The following is a 19,892-nucleotide window of genomic DNA, read 5'->3' on the forward strand; positions in this document are numbered from 1 at the left end:
CGGCGGCCATGCAAAGGTGGTGAACAATTGACATGAAATTCCTTGTTTGGTATTCCAACATTTGACTCCCACAATCATAGTAGTACAAATGAGCAAGGTATTCCATAAACAAAGCAAATTAAACATACACATACAAATACACAAACGATGCAAAGACAAAAAAAGAGGAAGTGGTAGTAGTAAGCTAAGCTAACATTACCAACCACAACAAACCAATTAAGGTGACCTCATCACTGCTGGAACCTTGTAAAAAGTGGTCCATGATGCACCACTTAATTTTGACCATTTGATACGATATTAAATAAATCAACGGCTAGGATAAATGACCTGAAACTTGCTTGGCTAGTAAGATTAGTATTTTTTATTTTACAAAATAATCCCTCTATAGTCTATGGAGAATATGTCTGTGTTGGTTTCGTTTGTTGAGAAATCCCTAGCGCAGCTAAAAAAAACAGTTATGATTTTTTTCCACTCATATATTATATACACTTAATTGACATAATTTTCTTTGTATCTTTTTTTTCTTCCATTAAATCATGTAACCTATCATATTTATACTTCTTTATCTTATTTCTTTTTTCTTTTTCAAGGTGTTAAGTAACATATAGGTGTCTATGATGTAGTTATTCTGTCTCAATGAAAATATTTAAATTAAAGTGTAAAAAATATGAAACTCCATGGAATTTATAGTAATTTTTTTAGTTTAAATATGTTTTTTATATCTAAAAAATAAGTTGTTTTTTAAATTATTATCTCGAATTTATTTTTTGGTCAAGAAAATTTTTTATTTTAACGTAGTATCTATCATTAATCTCATTTTATATTTTATTAAATGATGATGTAACATGATAAAAAGAGTGATTAAGTGTTGATGATATATAAAATTTGGATATGTGTTGATTAAACTTAAATATGTTATCACTTAATAAAATGAAACTAACAACAGATATTAAATTGAAATGTTATTTTTTTTCATATAGATAATTGATCGAAAGTCAATAAAATAATAATCTGAAAATAATTTATTTTTTAGTTGTAAAAAACATATTTAATCCTTTTTTATTTTTCTCCTTCCCCTCCCAAAGACACTCAGGTTGGAGATTTTAAGCCAAACATCAAATGACCAATTTGGACATGCCAAGAAGAATTATTTATAAAATATTGAAAGACTAAGGTTATTCCTAATAAAAAAGAAGCCATTGTAACCGGTGGTATTCTAATTCTATTTCTAGCTAGTATTGTACAAGTATGATTTCCGAGCCATAGCTGCAGCAAAGAAAACGACACCGGTCTGTCAGAGTTGTTGAAAAGTGCGGCAAGTGTATGTTCGTTAGAGTCACAACGTCTTCGCCTACCCTCACTCACCGTTTCCATTCTGGCCAATTTCGTAACAAGTAAACCACACTCACACACCTGCTTCTGCACTATAAGAAACACCAAAGACAGACTAGTAAACAAACAATGGCAGGTGGTGGAGGTGGAGGAGGAAAGCTGGATGAGTTCCAACCTCATCCCGTCAAGGAGCAACTTCCCGGTGTTGATTACTGTGTTACCAGCTCTCCTTCATGGCGTAATCACAACAACCCCTTTTACTAACTAAACTTAATAGTTAACAGTTAACACCCATTTGTTGCTGAGGCAATAAAATTCGTCTTTCTTTCTTTTGTGTTGTGTTGCAGCTGAAGGGATTATTCTTGGCTTTCAGCATTACCTCGTTGTGCTTGGGTCCATTCTCATTCTTTCCACCATCCTTGTCCCTCTCATCGGTGGTGGCAATGTAATCAACTTTTTCGACCCTTTTTTTTTCATAACACTTTCGTTTTCATGTACTTTCTGTATGAGTCAAATTTCTTCTCTTTTTTTTTTGGAAAAATAAAAATAAAACCATAGGTGGAAAAGGCTGAAACAATTCAGACTCTACTTTTTGTTGCGGCCATTAACACACTGCTGCAAACATGGTTTGGCACACGTCTTCCGGTGGTTGTGGGGGCATCCTATGCTTTTCTCATTCCTGCTTTCTCCGTTGCTTTTTCCTCTAGAATGAGTATATTTCTAGATCCACATCAGGTTAGTACAGTGTGTGTTTGTCTACATGGCTGTATTATACTTCTCTCTATGTACTGTGTGTATGTGCATATTTGGATTAGCATCTGTGATCCCACATCTCATGAAATTTTCACGATGCACCAAAAGCAACTAAAAGTTGCTTCTGTGATCCACGTTTGAGTTGTGTGGATGCTAATCCAAACACACTAATAGTTAATGGATAGTATACATAAGTACTTGGAAACTGACTACTTTTCATTAGTATTTTTGAAGTGTTAGTTTACTGCATGGCACTAATTTCAATTGATTCTTGACTGAATTTTTTTTATAGAGATTTAAACAATCCATGAGAGCCATACAAGGGGCCCTTATTGTTGCATCCTTTTTTCAAATCATTGTTGGCTTTTTTGGCTTTTGGAGGATTTTTGCCAGGTAGACTACATAACTTGAGAATCTCTTTTGATTATTACTGTACAATTTGCTTGGTTGATGAAATCAGCTATGTTTCAGAATTCAGAATAGAAAAATTCACTAATATTACATATTGATATTGCAGGTTTCTCAGCCCACTTAGTGTGGTCCCCCTTGTCACTCTGACCGGACTAGGACTATTTGTATTAGGATTTCCAAGGGTACATGCATTGCTCTTTTCTTATGAATATATATGATAAATCTGTTTCGCCTGATTGTTAAGTTGTTTAACAAACTTCATTGTTGGTTTTCCATTGATTCTTGTAGTTGGCAGATTGTGTTGAAATTGGTCTCCCTGCATTGGTTATCCTGGTCATCCTGTCCCAGGTATGTTACTTTCTTTACCATTCTCTCATCAATTTTAGTCTAATTCATTTGAAATATTTGTAGCACAGCAACAAGATAGTATTGGGGCAAAAAGTATAAGCTCCATATTTTCTAATATATTATCCAAATTCCTTCCTATTAAATATGCATGCTTCTACCAACGGTTAGTTCATTCAAGTGGTACATGTTTGGTTTCCCTTCAGCAAGGTCTCACATTCATGTCTTGTTTGAAAAAAAAAAAAATTCACACTAGAAGGGCTGGCCTCACCATGCTGTGGATGTTGTTGGCTTGAATAAGATTGTCTCTTGTATAGGATATCTATGATCTAGACCAAAACAATATGTATGCATGACAAAGCATATGCGTAATTTCACTTGGTTTGACCGACTACTGAATAAAATTTAAGTAGGAAGATTAAAATAGTGGTAGTCTAAGAAGTGATTTAACCTTGTTATCTGTGTATACTATATATCAAAATAAATCAACGCTTTACATTGATATTTCAACTTGTGTTAAATCAATGGACTTGCAGTACATTCCCCAAAGGATGAAATCAAGAGGAGCTGATCGATTTGCAGTCATAGTTGCAATAGGACTTGCATGGGCATTTGCTGAAATTTTGACTGCAGCCGGTGCCTACAATAAAAGACCACCTAAAACTCAATTCAGTTGTCGTACTGATCGATCTGGGTTAATTAGCGCTGCTCCTTGGTCAGTCTTAAGTAGCTTGCTTGTGTTATTAAGAATCTTGTAGTTCTTTCAAAGCAATATGTTATATTTTGTGATATAAATAGATGATGATATCTAAGGATTTAAAGCATCAAACTAGTGTTTACAACTGTGTACAAGGATCTGAATGTGTTCTCAGCACCTCTTATAAAACACACACACACATGGATGCCTGGTCATTTGCTGATGGTAAACTTATTCATGTAGATGGTCATCTAAAGTGCTATTCTTCAATTAGATTTCACTCCATTTATGCAGGATAAGAGTTCCATATCCATTTCAATGGGGACGCCCTTCTTTCAATGCTGGTGATACTTTTGCTATGATTGCTGCTTCTCTTGTTGCAATAGTAGAGGTTTGCTTCTTTTTTTTTAAATGTAGACAAACTCGTGGGGATGGTTGTTATACTTTTTAATATAATAATCACAAAGGCTAATGCTAGCAATATTTTGTCAATGACAATGTTTACCACGGTCAGTATGACTTTGTGAACTATTAATTTGATTTGTGAAAATTCTGTGAACTTTCCTAAGTCTTTTCTATATTATCTTCTTGTAATTTGACAATTTCTAATTAAAAGGTATATGATTATAGTTCTTTTTTATTTGGATGTACTTGGATAATAGTTTTGTCCTTTTCATTCTTTGAGGACAGTCAACAGGGACATTCATTGCAGCATCAAGATTTGGCAGTGCAACCCCTGTTCCACCATCTGTGCTTAGTCGCGGTGTTGGCTGGCTGGTACTGTGATGCTGACATTACATTTATGTGTGCATTTACTTCTAAAAAATTGGACTAATATGTTAAAGTTTGACAAATTCAGGGCATATCTACTCTGTTGGATGGCTTTTTTGGCACAGGAATTGGATCCACTGCATCAGTGTACATTTTGTTACCTTTAAAAATCATCTTACTGGCTTTATTCTTAGGCTATGGGTCTAAGTTGTCTTGACTCTAGGCATAAGATGAGTTATCAATTTTCAATCAATCAACGTAAATTTCCTTGTTTCAGTTGTCATACAGAAGTTTTTAAATTTTCTTTCAGATGATATTAAGATGTTTCAAGTTTGCACATAAGAAAATTTTGGAGGTTATAAAGAAGCAACTGATTTACAGTACATAGAGTTTGTGATTGGCCTTGGACTGAAAATGATGCTAGCCAGTGTGGTTGTTGTAGGGACTTTTCTGACTGAAAATGATGCTCTAGATGTTGTCTATTGACCCTATATATGAATAATATGGCTGCCTAATTGCCTTCTATTAAATGTGTGAACCTTGGAAAATTTTCTTTTAGTATTATATTAAAGACATTATCTAATTGTCTTTTCTTTTATTTCCTTGATATTAAGTGAAAATGCAGGACTCTTGGGTTTAACACGAGTAGGAAGTCGGAGAGTCATTCAAATATCAGCTGGATTCATGCTTTTCTTCTCTATATTAGGTCTTGCAATGATTTCTTCAAATTTAAACTCACACATATTGGTGAAAGCGAAATATGTGTCATACTTCATATGTGTATTGCACAATTTGTTCCTTCCTAAGGCTTTATTTTGGATATCTAACAAAAGGTGGAATATAATGAAATGGATATCATAACATTGTTTGAATATTTTATGTTAGAATGGAAAAGAGCTTAAATTTCATTATTTAAGAAGTGAATAGAATGGTAAGAAAATTAACAAACGATAATTTCTTCCTATACCTCCCAAATAGGGGAAAGAAAAACAGAGGTATTTTGATGGAAAGAAAAATATACCTCCTATTAAACAGTCCAAGCACTGCCAGAGTGCCAGTTAATCTCATTTCATTCCACTCTCCTTCAATTTAAAAATTGCCTGAGTGATGAAAAATCAAACTTATCTAGCTTAAGTTTTGTTATTTTGTTCTGCTGATTTTCTTTTTACTTAAGCATTAAGGTTTGTTCTTCTCTGCCAGGAAAATTTGGAGCAGTTCTTGCTTCAATACCTTTGCCAATTATAGCAGCTATTTACTGCGTTCTCTATGCCTACGTAGGTATGTGTGTGATTTACTGATTTATGTGGCAGATGCAATGAAAATTATGCAACGTTAGGAAAATAATTCTACAATACAATCTTTATGTGTATATGCATTTTGTGAAAACAAACAAGTTATGCGTTCAGATGCAATGAAAATTATGCAACTTTTGGAAAATAATTCTACAATACAATCTTTATGTGTATATGCATTTTGTGAAATCAAACAAGTTATGTAAAATGTATTTCCATTTGGATCATGCTAATTTCATGTATTATTCCTGAAATGTAACTATAGTTTTTCTATGATGAGCAGCATCAGCTGGCCTTGGTTTCCTTCAATTCTGCAATCTAAACAGTTATAGGTCAATGTTCATCGTTGGCTTTTCTCTCTTCATGGGTTTATCTGTTCCACAATATTTCAACGAATATGTATTGCTATCCGGACATGGCCCTGTTCATACTGGCACCACCGCGGTTTGTATATATTACCTGAAAAAAAGTTACCTTGATTCTTTTTTTGATACAACCATTTTTCATTCTTATGGTTCATTGTAACTCTCCTTTTGCAGTTCAACAATATAGTGCAAGTGATTTTCTCATCCCCAGCAACAGTGGCAATCATAGTTGCTTACTTCTTGGATTTAACTATGAGTCGTGGAGAGGGCTCAACTCGCCGAGACAGTGGGAGACACTGGTGGGAAAAATTCAGGACCTTCAACCAGGATACTAGAACTGAAGACTTCTATTCACTTCCTTTGAACCTCAACAGATTTTTCCCATCATTCTGAGTGCACTTCCATTTCAAAATGAACAAGAGGGAATCTATCATTCTCTAGATAATCAAAAGTGTCTAATATCTACACAAATAGAAGTATGTATAAGAAAATATTCGAGCAAGGGTTGCAATTTATAGCAATATAATACTGACTGTTTTTAACAATTGATGAATGGATTGAATTTTCCGTAAATAGATCACTGATAAACAGATAACTTTGCCACCCTTAACTATACTATTGCTTCATCATAAATTAAAATCCATTAATTTCATAATGTCTTTCTCTTTTCATTTCTTTTTGGGCACATTCGATATCTTTCTTTCCTTCAATTTTTTTTAACTTCTTATGTAACATAACAGAAGATCAACTTTCAACTCTGCAAGTTTTGGCTAATCGACATATGTAATATGGCTATATATGTTTAGTTGGTTATTTGTTTGTGAAGGATGGGTGTTACAGACGTGAAAATTAAAGGTGAATTAGATAATTAAACAAGATAGACAATTAATGTATGTCTTACAAACTGCAATTTCTTCTTTTAAAGGAAAACTTTAATGCAGATACTAAAATCTTAAATATAAACTCTTGATTTAAATACATTGTAAAATTATAAATATATATTTATCCTCATCTGTAATACATATGAACATTGAAGTAATTTTTGAAACATAGTTCTTTTAACAAAAGGTCATCGAAAACTTTTTTAATCAAGTTATGTATAGCTTTCTTTTGTAAATTCGGACACCATGTAAAGGTGGTGAACAATAAGAGCTATTACTATTATTATCATACACTCATTTTTATTATATTTTTCTTCTTATTTCTCTCTTTATTTCTAACATATCATTGTTATATCCATTAATTTTTTTTTCTTTTTTATTTTAAAAATCTTTATTTATCTTTCTTTTTCTCTTATACCCTAAAAAATGAGGTGTAGGGTTTATCATTTTCCTTTGGAACACTTGGCATGATGCCCCTTTCCAATATTTGACCACTGGAAACACAGTAGTACAAATTAGCAAAGCACATGCATAAAATTGCTCACATGATGCAAAAAACCAAAAAAGAAAGATGTAGTGGTAGTACCGTAGTAGTAAGCTATCATTCCCAAACCACAACGAACCAATTAAGGTGTCCTCATCAGTCATTACTGCGGAGTATCCTTGTAAAAAGTGGTCCATGATGCACCACTTTATTTGGACAATAATAATAATAATAATAGTAATAAATAAATCTATAGTCAAGATAAATACCTGAAACTGCTTGGCTAGTTAGATTAATTTGATGTACAAATTAGCATGATATAACGGACGAGAAATGAAAAAGCATTTGCTCGGATTAAAAAACACGACGACAAAACACTAACATAAATCTTAGGAAGAAGCAATAAACCTCCACACGCATTATGAATTAGGATTACTAATTAAAATATGTAAAAAGGAATAAAAGTTATACTAATATTGAAAAATTAAAAAAGCAATGCTAGAATAGGCCATAACCGTAACTGCAGAAAAAAAAAAATGATAGTCGTCTGTCTCAACCTCGTAGCTGAAAACTGCGCCATACCAAAACCAAAAATAATAGCATTTCAGGCATCGTACCCTCACTCATCATCATGTTTCTTGATTAATCTCTGCAGTGCATTATAAGAGAAATCAGAGACATATTATAAACATTAACAAACAAGATAGAGAATAACGAGAGAGAGAGAGAAACAATGGAAGCTTGTTCTTGTGGTACGTTGTTCATCGCGTTAAGCAACAACTTCCCGGTGTTCATTACTGTGTTGCCTGTTCTCCCTCATGGCGTACGTATAATTAATATCTCATTAATGCCAACCCTTTTTTCTGCCTTAACTTTCATACTTAACACTTAACACACTAACACGCATTTTCCTAGCTTTTTTGTTGCTTTCGTTTCATTGCAGCTGAAGGGATTCGTGTTGGGTTTCTGCATTGCTTGGCTGCGCTTGGGACCATTGTCATGGCTTCCTCCACCCCTGTACCTTTGATGGGTGGTGACAATGTAATAATTTTTTTTTCACTTTTCTTAATATAGCATTTTCGTGTATATATCTATTTGTTTAGTCATTTTGTTTCACTAAAATTTCTTCTTTCTTTTGAAAATAATAATAACCATATAGGAGGAGAAGGCTCAAGTGATAGATACTCTACTTTTTGTTGCGGCAATTAACATACTGCTGGTGGTTTGGAACACGTCTTCCAGTGGTTGTTGGAGCATCCTATACTTTCCTCATTCCTGCTACGTCCATTGCTGTTTTCAAAAGGATGATTGTGTTTGAAAATTCACATCAGGTTGGTGTTTCCAAAATGTTTTTGTTTCATTTTCATTGGGAAATAAGAAGTAATTAAAAGAGTTTACTTGGAAAAGGACTAGTTTTTATTAGCAGTTTTGGAGATAAAAGTGATAGTACATGTCACCAATATCATTTTTTTTCTTGGTTGGATTTATATATATATATATAGAAATTTATACATTCCATGAGAGCCATACAGAGGGCACTTATTACTGCATCGGTCTTTCAAATCAGTATTGGCTTTGGACGGATTTTTTGCCAGGCAATGTACATGCTTGAGTACAGAATCTCTTTTGATCGTTATAGTGCAATTTGCTTCTTTGAAAAAATCAGCTATGTTTTAGAATAGAAAAATGCACTAATATTAAGTTATTAACTATATAGTATATACTGATATTGCAGGTGCCTCAGCCCCCTTAGTGTGGTTCCCCTTGTCACTCTTACTGGCCTAGGACTCTTCCTATTAGCATTTCCAAGAGTACATGCATTGCTCCTTTCTTATCCATATTGGTAACATATCTCTTTCATCTGATTATTAGTTGTTTACTAATTGTTTTTTGATTCTTGTAGATGCTAGATTGCATTGATATTGGTCTCCCTGCATTTCTTATCCTTGTCATCGTGTCCCAGGTATGTTGCTTTCTTTACCAAATACTGAGGCAAAAAGTATAAGCTCCAATTTTTAAAATATATTATCCAAAATTCCTTGCTATTTAATATATATGCTTCTACCAACTGTTGGTTCAAGTGGCTGGTATATGTTTAAATTTTCTTAAAGTTCTCAAGTTCGACTCTTGTGTATGAAAAAAAAATCATGATGGAAGAGCTACCTCCAACATGTTGTTGGCTTGAATAAGATTGTCTCCTATAGAGGATATCTATGATCCAAATCAAAAAATATATATGATTCTGCTGGACATTGCTCAATGCATAATTTCACTTGGTTTGACCGACTCTTGAATAAAATTTAAGAATACTAAACTAGCGGAAATGTAAGAAGTCATTTACCCTTGTTATCAGTGTATATTATATATCAAAATAAACTAAAATTTTAAATTGATATTTCTACTTATGTTAAATGAATGGCCTTGCCGTACATTCCCCAATGCCTGAAAATGAAATCAAGAGGAGTTGATCGATTTGCAATCATAATCTCAATTGGAATTGCGTGGGCATTAGCTGAAATTTTGACTGCAGCTAGTGCATACAAAAAAAGATCATCTATAACTCAATCAAGTTGCCGTACCGATCTGGGTTAATTAGTGCTGCTCCTTGGTCAGTCTTAAGTAGCTTGCTTGTGTTATTAAGAATCATTTAGTGCTTCCAAAGGCATATATTATATTTTGTGATGTAATAGATGATGATATATATATCTAAGGCTTTGAAGCATCAAACTAATGTTTACAACTATGACGAGGAGCTGAATGTGTTCTCAGCAACTCATATAAAATGCTCACACACACATGGATGATTGGTCATTTGCTGATGGTAAATTCATTCATGTAGATGGTCATCTAAAGCTGGTATTCTTCAATTGGACATCACTCCATTTAAGCAGGATAAGAGTTCCATATCCATTTCTATGGGAACCCCCTTCTTTCAATTAATGCTGGTGATATTTTTGCTACTGTTGCTGCTTCTCTTGTTGCAATGGTAGATGTTTGCTTTTTTTTATTATTTTATTTTAAATGTAGACAAAACTTGTGGGGATGGTTGTTGTATTTTTTTAATTAAATAATTACAAAGGCTAATGCATTGCTAGTAATAGTTTGCACATGACAATGTGTACTTGATCGGTATGACTTTGTGAAGTATACATTTGATTTGTGAAAATTCTGGGAATTTCCCTTGGTCTTTTTTTTTATTATTATTATCTTGTAATTTGACAACTTCTACGGTACTACCACTACATCTTTCTTTTTTGGTTTTTTGCATCATGTGAGCAATTTTATGCATGTGCTTTGCTAATTTGTACTACTGTGTTTCCAGTGGTCAAATATTGGAAAGGGGCATCATGCCAAGTGTTCCAAAGGAAAATGATAAACCCTACACCTCATTTTTTAGGGTATATGAGAAAAAGAAAGATAAATAAAGATTTTTAAAATAAAAAAGAGAAAAAAAATTAATGGATATAACAATGATATGTTAGAAATAAAGAGAGAAATAAGAAGAAAAATATAGTAACATTGTTTGAATAGTTTATGATGGAATGGAAAGAGTTTTCATTTCCTTACTTAAGAAGTGAATAGAATAGTAAGGAAATTAACAAACAGTAATTTCTTCCTTTACCTTAGAGAAGAAAAATAGAGGTATTTGATGGAATAGATGGTATATATTTCATTCCATTCGATCACCTTTGTCTCATCCCTTTCCATCAATTCAAACGTAGTCTAAGTGATGAGAAGTCAAACTTATCTAGCTTTACATGTGTTATTTTTTCCGCCTAATGTTTTTTACTTAAGCATTCATGTTTGTGCTTCTCTGCCAGGAAAATTTGGAGCATTTCTTGCTTCAATACCTTTGTCAATTGTAGCAGCTATTTACTGCGTTCTCTTTTCCTTCGTAGGCATGTGTGTGATTTATATCTTATGTGGTCAGATGCATTGAAAATATTGCAATGTCAATTAGGGAAAACAATTCTACAATCTTTATGTGTATGAGCATTTTATGATAACTAACAAGTTAATGAGCTATAAACCAAAAACAGACAAGTTGACTACTGACTGCCATGAAACTAGACATGCAAAATGTATTTCCATTTGACTCATGCTAATTTCATGTTTTCTTCCTGAATTACTTCTAACTTTGACTCTAATGTTTCTTCCATGATGAGAAGCATCCTCTGGCCTCGGCTATCTTCAGTTCTGCAATATAAACAGTTATAGGTCAATGTTCATCCTTGGTGTTTCTCCGGGCATCGGTTTATTTGTTCCAAAGTATTTCAACGAACATGGCCCTGTTCATACTGGCTCCACTTGGGTTTGCATATACTACCTGACAAAGTTACGTTGATTCTTATGATTTTAGTTTTACTATAGCTATCTTTTCTTTGGTTCTTATGACTCATTGTAACTTTCCTTTTGCAGTTCAACAATATAGTGCAAGCACTTTTCTCATCCCCAGCATCAGTGGCAATCATAGTTGCTTACTTCTTGGATTTAACTGTGAGTCGTGGAGAGAGATCAACTTGCCGAGACAGTGGGAGACACTGGTGCCAAAAATTCAGGACCTTCAACCAGGATTCTAGAACTGAAGACTTTTCTATTCACTCCCTTCAAACCTGGGCAGATATTTCCCCTCACATTGAGTGCACTTCCATTTTAATATGAACAAGAGGAAATATATCATTCTCAAGACAATTTATTGTCTCAAAAGTGCTTACACAAATTGCTATAGTATGAATATATTACAACATATCATCGAATCTCTATAGAAATATGTATAAATTAAAAGATATTAGAGCAAATGTGTTGCAGTTTATACTTTTTATATAGCAATACCAACTTGCATGTTAAGTTCTTGTCTTACACACCCATGTACTTGGAAGTAGAATATTCTCTGTATTAGGAATATCTACATACTACAGGACCATAGTCCACTTATTTGACTCTGCTAAATTATTTCAATTGGGCCTTATGTTTTATTAGGAAAGCCTGCTTGGGCTGTGAGGATGAGAATGTAGTGTCTTGTAGGCTTCAAGCCTAGTCCAAGCTCAAAGTGGCAAACACATGAGAGGAGATGATAATGATGTATGAAGACGATAAATCAAAGGACTAAAGCGTGCAAATTGAAGTATTGAAATTTGTGTGGTGAAATTGGACTTGAAATATATATGGCTTTCTAATAGGCTTATTTAGGCATGGCCAAGACTAAGCGGGTCCATATAGCAGCAGCCATTGTCATGCGGGAATCACGCACCCGTGTTGTCATATACTCACATGAGAAAACAACAATGATGGACTGTGTGAAAAATTTATTGTATGAAATGTTAATAATATTGATCAATAATCTTATATTCAGCAAATATTAAAGTCAACACTCAACAATCAGAAGAAAAAAAATCTTTGATATAAAAAATAGGCACTAATAATTTGGACTAACTATTTGTAAGATATCAAATGTATTTGATAGATGTAAGGGTCAAATGTGTTTTTATTTAAGCAAATAAAGTTATTTTTTATCTGAGCTTTCATTAATGACGTGGAAACTTCATTTTTTACGCATTATATGGAAATTTCTACTTGTGACGAGAAAATAAACAAGTATCCAATTTTGATTAGATATTTTAAACTAAATGATCATTAACAGGTAATTTATTTTTTCACCGTAAATTGCATAATTTTAATTTGTTATGTACTACCAACAACAACATACAACACAATCCATAAATAATTAAATTTCTTAAAAATATTAAGAGAGATTTAATATTCCAATTTTGTGCATGAAGAAAATTTTATTGAAGATTTAAAATTTATTTTAATGATTTTTATACTTTCATTTATTTGTCTCATGATTTATAACTCTAAAAATATCTTGTTTTAGAAAGGAGAAAAAAAAACTTGTTATGCACTACTGAATAATGTTTTTTTATAGTGTGTTTGATTTAGGGAAAAAATAAAAGGAAAGAAAAATGAATAGAAAGTAAAGTCATTTTTCAGGTTGTTTGGTATATGAAAGAAAAAAAAAATCTTAGTTGTCTATATAATAATAAATAGACATAATTTGTATGTTGTTTAGTTGAATAAATAATAAAATGTGATATAAATAGGGATATTTTCATCTGTTTTCTGTCCGTTTATGAATGAAACACAAAATCATGGTGGATCCCACTTACAAAACCTCTTCTCTCCTCTGTTTCCTACCACTAGACGAGGGACGGTCTAATATTTTTTAACTCTTCTTTCCCCTTAATTCGCCCATCCATAATCTGGTGTAACAAATGATGATGTCTTAGTAATAATTGTGGACCTCATGAGTTTAGCATTCCAGTGTTTAAACCATGTTTATATATCATTCCTACTCTCGAAAGTATCTCGTATGTCAAGAAAACTGAAAGAGTATTTTTTTTTCTTCCTAAAAGAAAGTGACAGGACAAGGTGATACACCCACGCAAATATGTGTGTAGGACATTGAAGTCCTGTTGAGACTATCAGTAAAAATTCATCTAAAAGATTATTATATAAGTCTAAAATGCAAACAATTTTTCTTAATTACAATTATTTAACTAACTTTTTGGTCTTTAGGAAATTTTCCTAAGAAGGATTATTCACCCATTAGAAAATTTTGGTGGTGTTCATGGAAATCAAGCCACATTCATAAAGACGAAGATCCTTTACTGTTTGTGTTTACCCACATTAACAAGTTAAAATAATTTATTTATGAAAGATACTAATGACACTTTTTTTTAACACTCTTATTTTAATATCTTTTTTGATTGGTTGACATATTTTAAAAATAAATAATTTTAGTGAAATTCACATCTCATTTAATGATTATTTTTTCCTAATTTATATGTGATACCCATCAGAAAGAGAAAGAGGGTGTTACTGATGCTTCTCTTTAGTTATTATAGATACAATTGTTTCAAATTAAATTAATTTTAAATCTAGACTTAATTAATTCTTTAATATAAAACTAAACCTAAAAATATTTATCTAAAATCATATTAAGTAATATTTCAATGTGATTTTAAATAATCCAATGCGAATCCAATCACACTCTATGTCTTCGAATAGGAAAATTGCAAATGTTAGACGAATCATTCATGAGAAGTCATTGTTATATTCGCAAACAATACGCCGTATATAAAAGTGAAAGAATCTTCTCAGTGTATGAAATTCAAGAACGTTGGTTAAATACTGAACAATAAAATATAGATTACAAGTTATCATAAACATAGGTTAAAAGGAGATAGATTACGAAGATTATAGTATAGTGGTTAGTATTTGCGACAATAAATATAGCTGTGAAAAGGTTGAATAAACCAGTGAGTAGCGACAGATAAATCACCACCCCCACAGCATATGTTAATGTGCACTGCCATTAATACATTACATATATTCATCCATCCTCTCTCCTCTGTCTTGTCTATGCTTGGCAACTCCTCGTTTCAGCAAAAGAAAACCACAAGCAAATAAGAAACGAAACTGTTTCCCACTCTCTCTGCAACTTCACACGCACAAACCCAAGAGAGAGAGAGAGAGAGAAACCAAACAAACAGACAAAAAAGAAAACTTCAGAGACAGAAAGCAAAGAGAGAGAGAGAGAAAGCAAAGCAAAGACACCGCTTTTAATATGTCAAACACAAATCCATAAGAACCCAGCCATGACCCAACACCAACAATGCCCTCCTCCTCAACAATGCCTCTCTCGCCGGACCCTCCCTTCCTCTGCACCGAAGACGCCAGCGAAGTCACCTCCGACCACCACCATCCACCGTCCCCCTTCCCGGATTCCGACGAGGCCGCCATCGCCGGACTCCTTGACGCCGAGACCCACCACATGCCGGAAAAGGACTACCTCCGCCGCTGCCGCGACCGCTCCGTGGACGTCACCGCTCGCTTGGACGCCGTCAACTGGATCTTAAAGGTAACCCACGCGCTCTGGGACGTAAACGCAGAAAATCCTTTTGCATGAACCAATGTTTGATGTTTTGAGTGTTGGCAATGCAGGTCCACGCATTCTACGAGTTTTCCCCGGTAACGGCGTTTCTCTCCGTCAACTATTTGGACCGTTTTCTCTCTCGATGTTCTCTTCCGGTATCTTACTTCCTCCCGTAAAATGTGTCGCTTTTGAGGCAAAAAGTCAGACTCTGTAATACTTAATTATTTAATTATTGGTGGCAGCAAGAAAGTGGTGGGTGGGCATTTCAGCTGTTATCAGTGGCATGTTTGTCTCTAGCAGCGAAAATGGAGGAGTCCCATGTGCCTTTCTTACTGGACCTTCAATTGTTTCAGCCCAAGTTCGTCTTCGAGCCCAAAACGGTTCAGAGAATGGAACTATGGGTTATGTCTAACCTCAAATGGAGACTCCGCTCTGTCACCCCCTTCGACTATCTTCATTATTTCTTCACCAAGCTCCCTTCTTCCTCTTCCCAATCCATCACCACTGCCTCCAACCTCATTCTCAGCACCACTCGTGGTAAGTGCTAACCTTCTACTTCTCCAAACCACATGCATTTCTCCTTCAATCGTCGTTTATCTCGTGTGTTTTCATTGGGGCAGTCATTAACTTCTTGGGATTTGCGCCGTCCACCGTCGCAGCCGCTGCCGTGCAGTGCTCCGCCAACGGCCAATTACCGCTGAGTTTTCATGACAGATTAAACAGTGTAAGCTAAGTAAATGTTTATTTGATTTGGTTTGGTTTAATAATAATAATAATAATAATTGGAAGGTTTAAGAAGCGTGGAAAGCTGTGTGTTACAGTGTTGGGTGATGATAAGTTGTTTTTTTTTTCTGTTTGGTTTTTGTTTGTTTGTTTGTTTATTATTATTATTATTATTTTGACAAATGAATCTTTGTTCTTCGGGGACAGGAAATGGTGAGATGCTGTCACCAACTAATGGAGGAGTACGTGGTGGACACGTGTCCCGCATCCATTAAAGTCAGAATAACCGAGGCGGCGGCGCCGTCCAGCCCCGTCGGCGTGCTCGACGCCGCCACCTGTGGGAGCTGCGACACACCTTCCGAGAGGAATTTTGCTGGCTCAGCCGAGGAACAAGCCGAGCCGCCAAATAAACGGCTTCGATCCTCTGCCTCGGATGCACCCCGGCGGTAGATGCAAGACCGAAACTTCACTCCACTTCACTTCATTCTCGGCATCATATATAATTCATATATTCATATATTTATAATAATTACAGTCACAATATAATATATAAATGTCTCCTTTTCTTGGGTATCTCTTGTCAGGGAGAAAGAGGTTACTTTACTTTGTGGTTTTTGAATGCATTATAATTTATATCTTGATTATATAAAAGACCAAGGTCAAGATTTGGGTAGTCTTTGGTTGATTCGGCGAAGGTAACTTTTTCAATTTTTAATTTATTATTGTTGTTGCATAATTTTTAACTTGTGATGTATTATCATTGAATTGAATGACGTTCGTATAAATTAATAATTGCGTGGATCTAATGAGTTGTTTGGTTCGATATTGCAACGATTAAGCCATGTATGTGGCATTCCTGTGCTTGAAAGTACGGCATCGGTCAGAGAAACTGATGAAGGCTGAAATTATTTTGTGCCGCCTAAAATGCTTGCGTGTTATGATGTGTTTGGGGTAATTTTAGAGATATTGGGCTTGAAAGGACAACATGGTCGTAATTAGAAAATGAAATTGGTGTGATTGGGCCTAATGGGCCAGCGGGGCTGAGCCACGTAGTGTCCGACAAGTGGGGCCCGCAGTTGGATCTTGAATCATCGGGGATAATTGGTGCACAGGAACATGTGGTGCTTATTACTGTTACTACTGAGCTTGAAGAGGGTGACGTTGGTATGACGGGTTGGTGCCACGTAATGGATACGAAAAGAGAGAGATTGGAGGGAAAATATATGATATGAGTGGGAAAAGTGGTGGTGGTAGGGTCAAAGAGAGAGATATGATTTGACCAATGTCAAGGCAAAGAAGAAACGGTGTAGGAGGTCACATATACTTGCATCAAATCATACACATCACGTCCTAGTAATAGTGTATAGTTGTAGGACAATGGTCTATGGGTTATATAGTCATAGCCTCATTGGATTGTAGGTAGGGGGAACAAACAAGGAACCAAAAAGCTGCTGTTGAGAATAACGAGACCTTAGGACTTTCGACTACGTTTACGCTCCTAATAATTGAATAATAACCCAACACACACACCACGGGACTGGGAGAGACACTATTTTCCGGGTAATGACAAAGATTTTCGTTATGGTTGACCTTAGGTTTTTTTTTCTTTTTTTCTTATCCATGTTCATAGTTTTGTTTTTAATCTATCTTTTATCGTCATTAAATTTGTTCACTGTGAAGTTATAAATGCTAGCTTAGAAAATGACCTATTTGCAATGTTTGTTTTTATAGTAGTATCAAGTAATCTATAATGAACCAATAATGATTTAGAAATTTGGTTTTTTAATCTAAACCCTAAACCTCTAACACATTAATTCCAAATTTCCAATCTGCATCTCACTCGAAATCACAGGGTCGGGTAAAACTTTGATATGAAAATATTCGTTTCCTCCGGACCTCAGAGTTCTGTGCATGCACTGAGTCATATTCTCAACAAGAGTACTAATTCATTCAGTTGGAGAAACAAAATGTGAGTTTTTTTCTTCTTCAGAAAAAGCCAAAAAGAAGAATATCGAAAAGTTTAGGGGCTACACAAAAATATTAGTAGGTTCTTCTTGGGAATACTATATACGGCATGGCAAGTTTAATTTGATAGTAATGGGTCCATGCAAGTTTTGTTTAGGGTAGTGATCTAGGGTTCTAGACCGTACAATTAATCAGTTATAGGTTGAGCCCACAAGTATTAGTAATAGGGCTTCCTTCGTGGGTCGGAGTTTCTGTGTAAGTGTAAGTTGGTCAATTTGAATTCCACATCCCAGCCTGTAAATGGGACCCATGCGATCAGCAAATTTTCCGGCACTGCAGAACGCGTGTGCACGAAAGAATATCATGTCTACTTTCCAGATAACATTTTTCAAAGAACATGGGGGCTTCGGGCTTTCATTTATGAAAATATCCTTTTTTTATTATAAAAAAACTTTTTTTTATATATATAAACAATCTTTAAATTAAATTTGTATAAAAACAATAGTAAAGTTAACTTTTGAATTTTACAACAAATTTTTAAAAATAAAAATAGTGAAATATTTTTAAAAATTATTAATTAAAAAATAACACGTGGAGGAATATGGAATCATACAATTTGGTAAAATTGACAAATATTATTTTTTCATGAATATTTTTAATTTACGTAATTTTTTTGAAATATAAACCAAGAAAATTGCAAGATAAATATAAATAATTAATTTCAATTACAAGACTGATGGATAAAAGATTAAAATTACAATTTACAATAGAAAACAAAATTATACTTGAATATTCCAACTAAATTCCTTAATTATATTACAAATTAATGTGTTGTTAACATTACTCATAAATTGTGAGTTATTGTTGTTACAAGAAGATTAAAAGTAACAACAAATAAAAAGTTATGAAACTTTGATCCGTTAAAATTTAAATTAAGAACTAAAAACAAAAATTATAAAAAAAGAATCATACTTAAAATTAGCTTATTGCGAGTGATTGTGTATAAAATAGTTATTTTATTTTGTTGGGTAGTAAATAATTTTGAGTAGTATATTCAAAATCAATTGAGTCCATATGAGTCCACAGATTGATTGATTGTGACTTTTATGAGTCAAGCGATCAAATTGAAAAAACATACATAAGGAAAAATTGTATAACTAGTTAGGTTTGGTGTCTATTAATTTTTAGATCCAATTTTTTTTATGAATTATGTTTTAATTTATTAAATTTTGGATTTAACTTAATTGGTTGAACATGATATTTGAGTTGTTATAAATTCATTGTCATTTCCATAAGATGTTTGCTAACTACTTATCATCTCTTGAAATATTTTTAAATTTATTTTAATTACAAAGAAAAGTATAAAAATAAATTAGAATAAAGAAAAATGAGAAGTTATTTTAAAAGTAGCTTTCATTCTTATGGAAATATAGGGTTCCCATCCTTTTATATGGGAATAAAAAGAGGATAACCTATATGTAGTATAGATTCTTAGGAATGGATCATATGTGAGAATAATTTTTTATAATTTGTATCAAATACGAGAATGCTACATTTTCAAACTCATACTTTTGCAAAATAAAAGCTAAAGTAAATATTTTATAAATAAAACAATTAAATGATTAATCTTATAATTTCAGAGGATAAAATAAAGATTTATAAAATAGGCGCCATGATATAAGAAAGATACATAACATACTAGTAATTTTTAAGAGTGAAAATTCATAGAGGTAGTAGCATTTATTTTGCAAATCTTTTTGGTTGGTCTAACATTTATTTTGTAAATCTGAATTGTCGATGAAAGAGGAGGGGTCCACTGAGGAAAATGGGGCCAGAAAACAGTGTACAGTTATGTAGTAAGAAGCTTCACAGGCTTTTTTGAGAGTTAGAAAAATGTGAGGTGTGTTGAACCTCAGCATTGGAAACAGCCGAAGCAT

General features: G+C 33.7%; 2 protein-coding genes, 1 long non-coding RNA gene and 1 pseudogene across 4 annotated transcripts; all 4 read left to right on the top strand.

The window, feature by feature from the left end:
- Positions 1–1,200: 1,200 nt before the first annotated feature.
- On the top strand, positions 1,201–6,539 carry LOC100820533 (nucleobase-ascorbate transporter 4). The gene is made up of 14 exons (XM_003555250.4): positions 1,201–1,570; positions 1,680–1,777; positions 1,891–2,067; positions 2,378–2,478; positions 2,603–2,678; positions 2,785–2,844; positions 3,378–3,556; positions 3,833–3,929; positions 4,229–4,315; positions 4,398–4,456; positions 4,924–5,015; positions 5,510–5,587; positions 5,885–6,045; positions 6,141–6,539. Exons 1-14 carry the CDS (start codon positions 1,462–1,464, stop codon positions 6,357–6,359), a joined length of 1,593 nt encoding a protein of 530 aa, XP_003555298.1. The 5' UTR covers positions 1,201–1,461; the 3' UTR covers positions 6,360–6,539.
- A 1,328-nt stretch (positions 6,540–7,867) lies between these two features.
- Positions 7,868–12,255, top strand: LOC100775632 (nucleobase-ascorbate transporter 4-like; annotated as a pseudogene).
- On the top strand, positions 9,087–11,057 carry LOC121172677 (uncharacterized). The gene is made up of 3 exons (XR_005890288.1): positions 9,087–9,142; positions 9,235–9,294; positions 10,171–11,057. It is a non-coding gene; the product is annotated as an uncharacterized lncRNA (long non-coding RNA).
- A 2,342-nt stretch (positions 12,256–14,597) lies between the features above and the next one.
- Positions 14,598–16,782, top strand: LOC100776178 (cyclin-D4-1). 2 transcript variants are annotated; one of them, XM_006605939.4, is made up of 5 exons: positions 14,598–15,252; positions 15,336–15,422; positions 15,510–15,804; positions 15,927–15,991; positions 16,198–16,782. In XM_006605939.4, the coding sequence occupies exons 1-5, from the start codon at positions 15,007–15,009 to the stop codon at positions 16,438–16,440; spliced, it is 936 nt and encodes a 311-aa protein (XP_006606002.1). In that variant the 5' UTR covers positions 14,598–15,006; the 3' UTR covers positions 16,441–16,782. The 2 variants fall into 2 exon arrangements, with proteins under 2 accessions (XP_006606002.1, XP_003555300.1); XM_003555252.5 differs by having other exon boundaries at positions 14,609–15,252; positions 15,888–15,991.
- The last annotated feature ends 3,110 nt before the right edge of the window (positions 16,783–19,892 follow it).

Source organism: Glycine max, chromosome 20 (genome assembly GCF_000004515.6).
Source record: "Glycine max cultivar Williams 82 chromosome 20, Glycine_max_v4.0, whole genome shotgun sequence".
In the NCBI taxonomy this organism is placed as follows: Eukaryota; Viridiplantae; Streptophyta; class Magnoliopsida; order Fabales; family Fabaceae; genus Glycine; species Glycine max.

What these genes read in the sequence shown, in the direction of transcription:
- LOC100820533 (XM_003555250.4), top strand. Translation starts at nt 1,462, where the DNA reads ATGGCAGGTGGTGGAGGTGGAGGAGGAAAGCTGGATGAGTTCCAACCT. An exon ending in TACCAGCTCTCCTTCATGGC is followed by an intron (nt 1,571 to 1,679) that starts GTAATCACAACA and finishes GTTGTGTTGCAG; the next exon opens with CTGAAGGGATTATTCTTGGC. An exon ending in TATTTCTAGATCCACATCAG is followed by an intron (nt 2,068 to 2,377) that starts GTTAGTACAGTG and finishes TTTTTTTTATAG; the next exon opens with AGATTTAAACAATCCATGAG.
- LOC100776178 (XM_003555252.5), top strand. Translation starts at nt 15,007, where the DNA reads ATGCCCTCCTCCTCAACAATGCCTCTCTCGCCGGACCCTCCCTTCCTC. An exon ending in TCTCTCGATGTTCTCTTCCG is followed by an intron (nt 15,423 to 15,509) that starts GTATCTTACTTC and finishes TATTGGTGGCAG; the next exon opens with CAAGAAAGTGGTGGGTGGGC. An exon ending in CATTCTCAGCACCACTCGTG is followed by an intron (nt 15,805 to 15,887) that starts GTAAGTGCTAAC and finishes TCATTGGGGCAG; the next exon opens with TCATTAACTTCTTGGGATTT.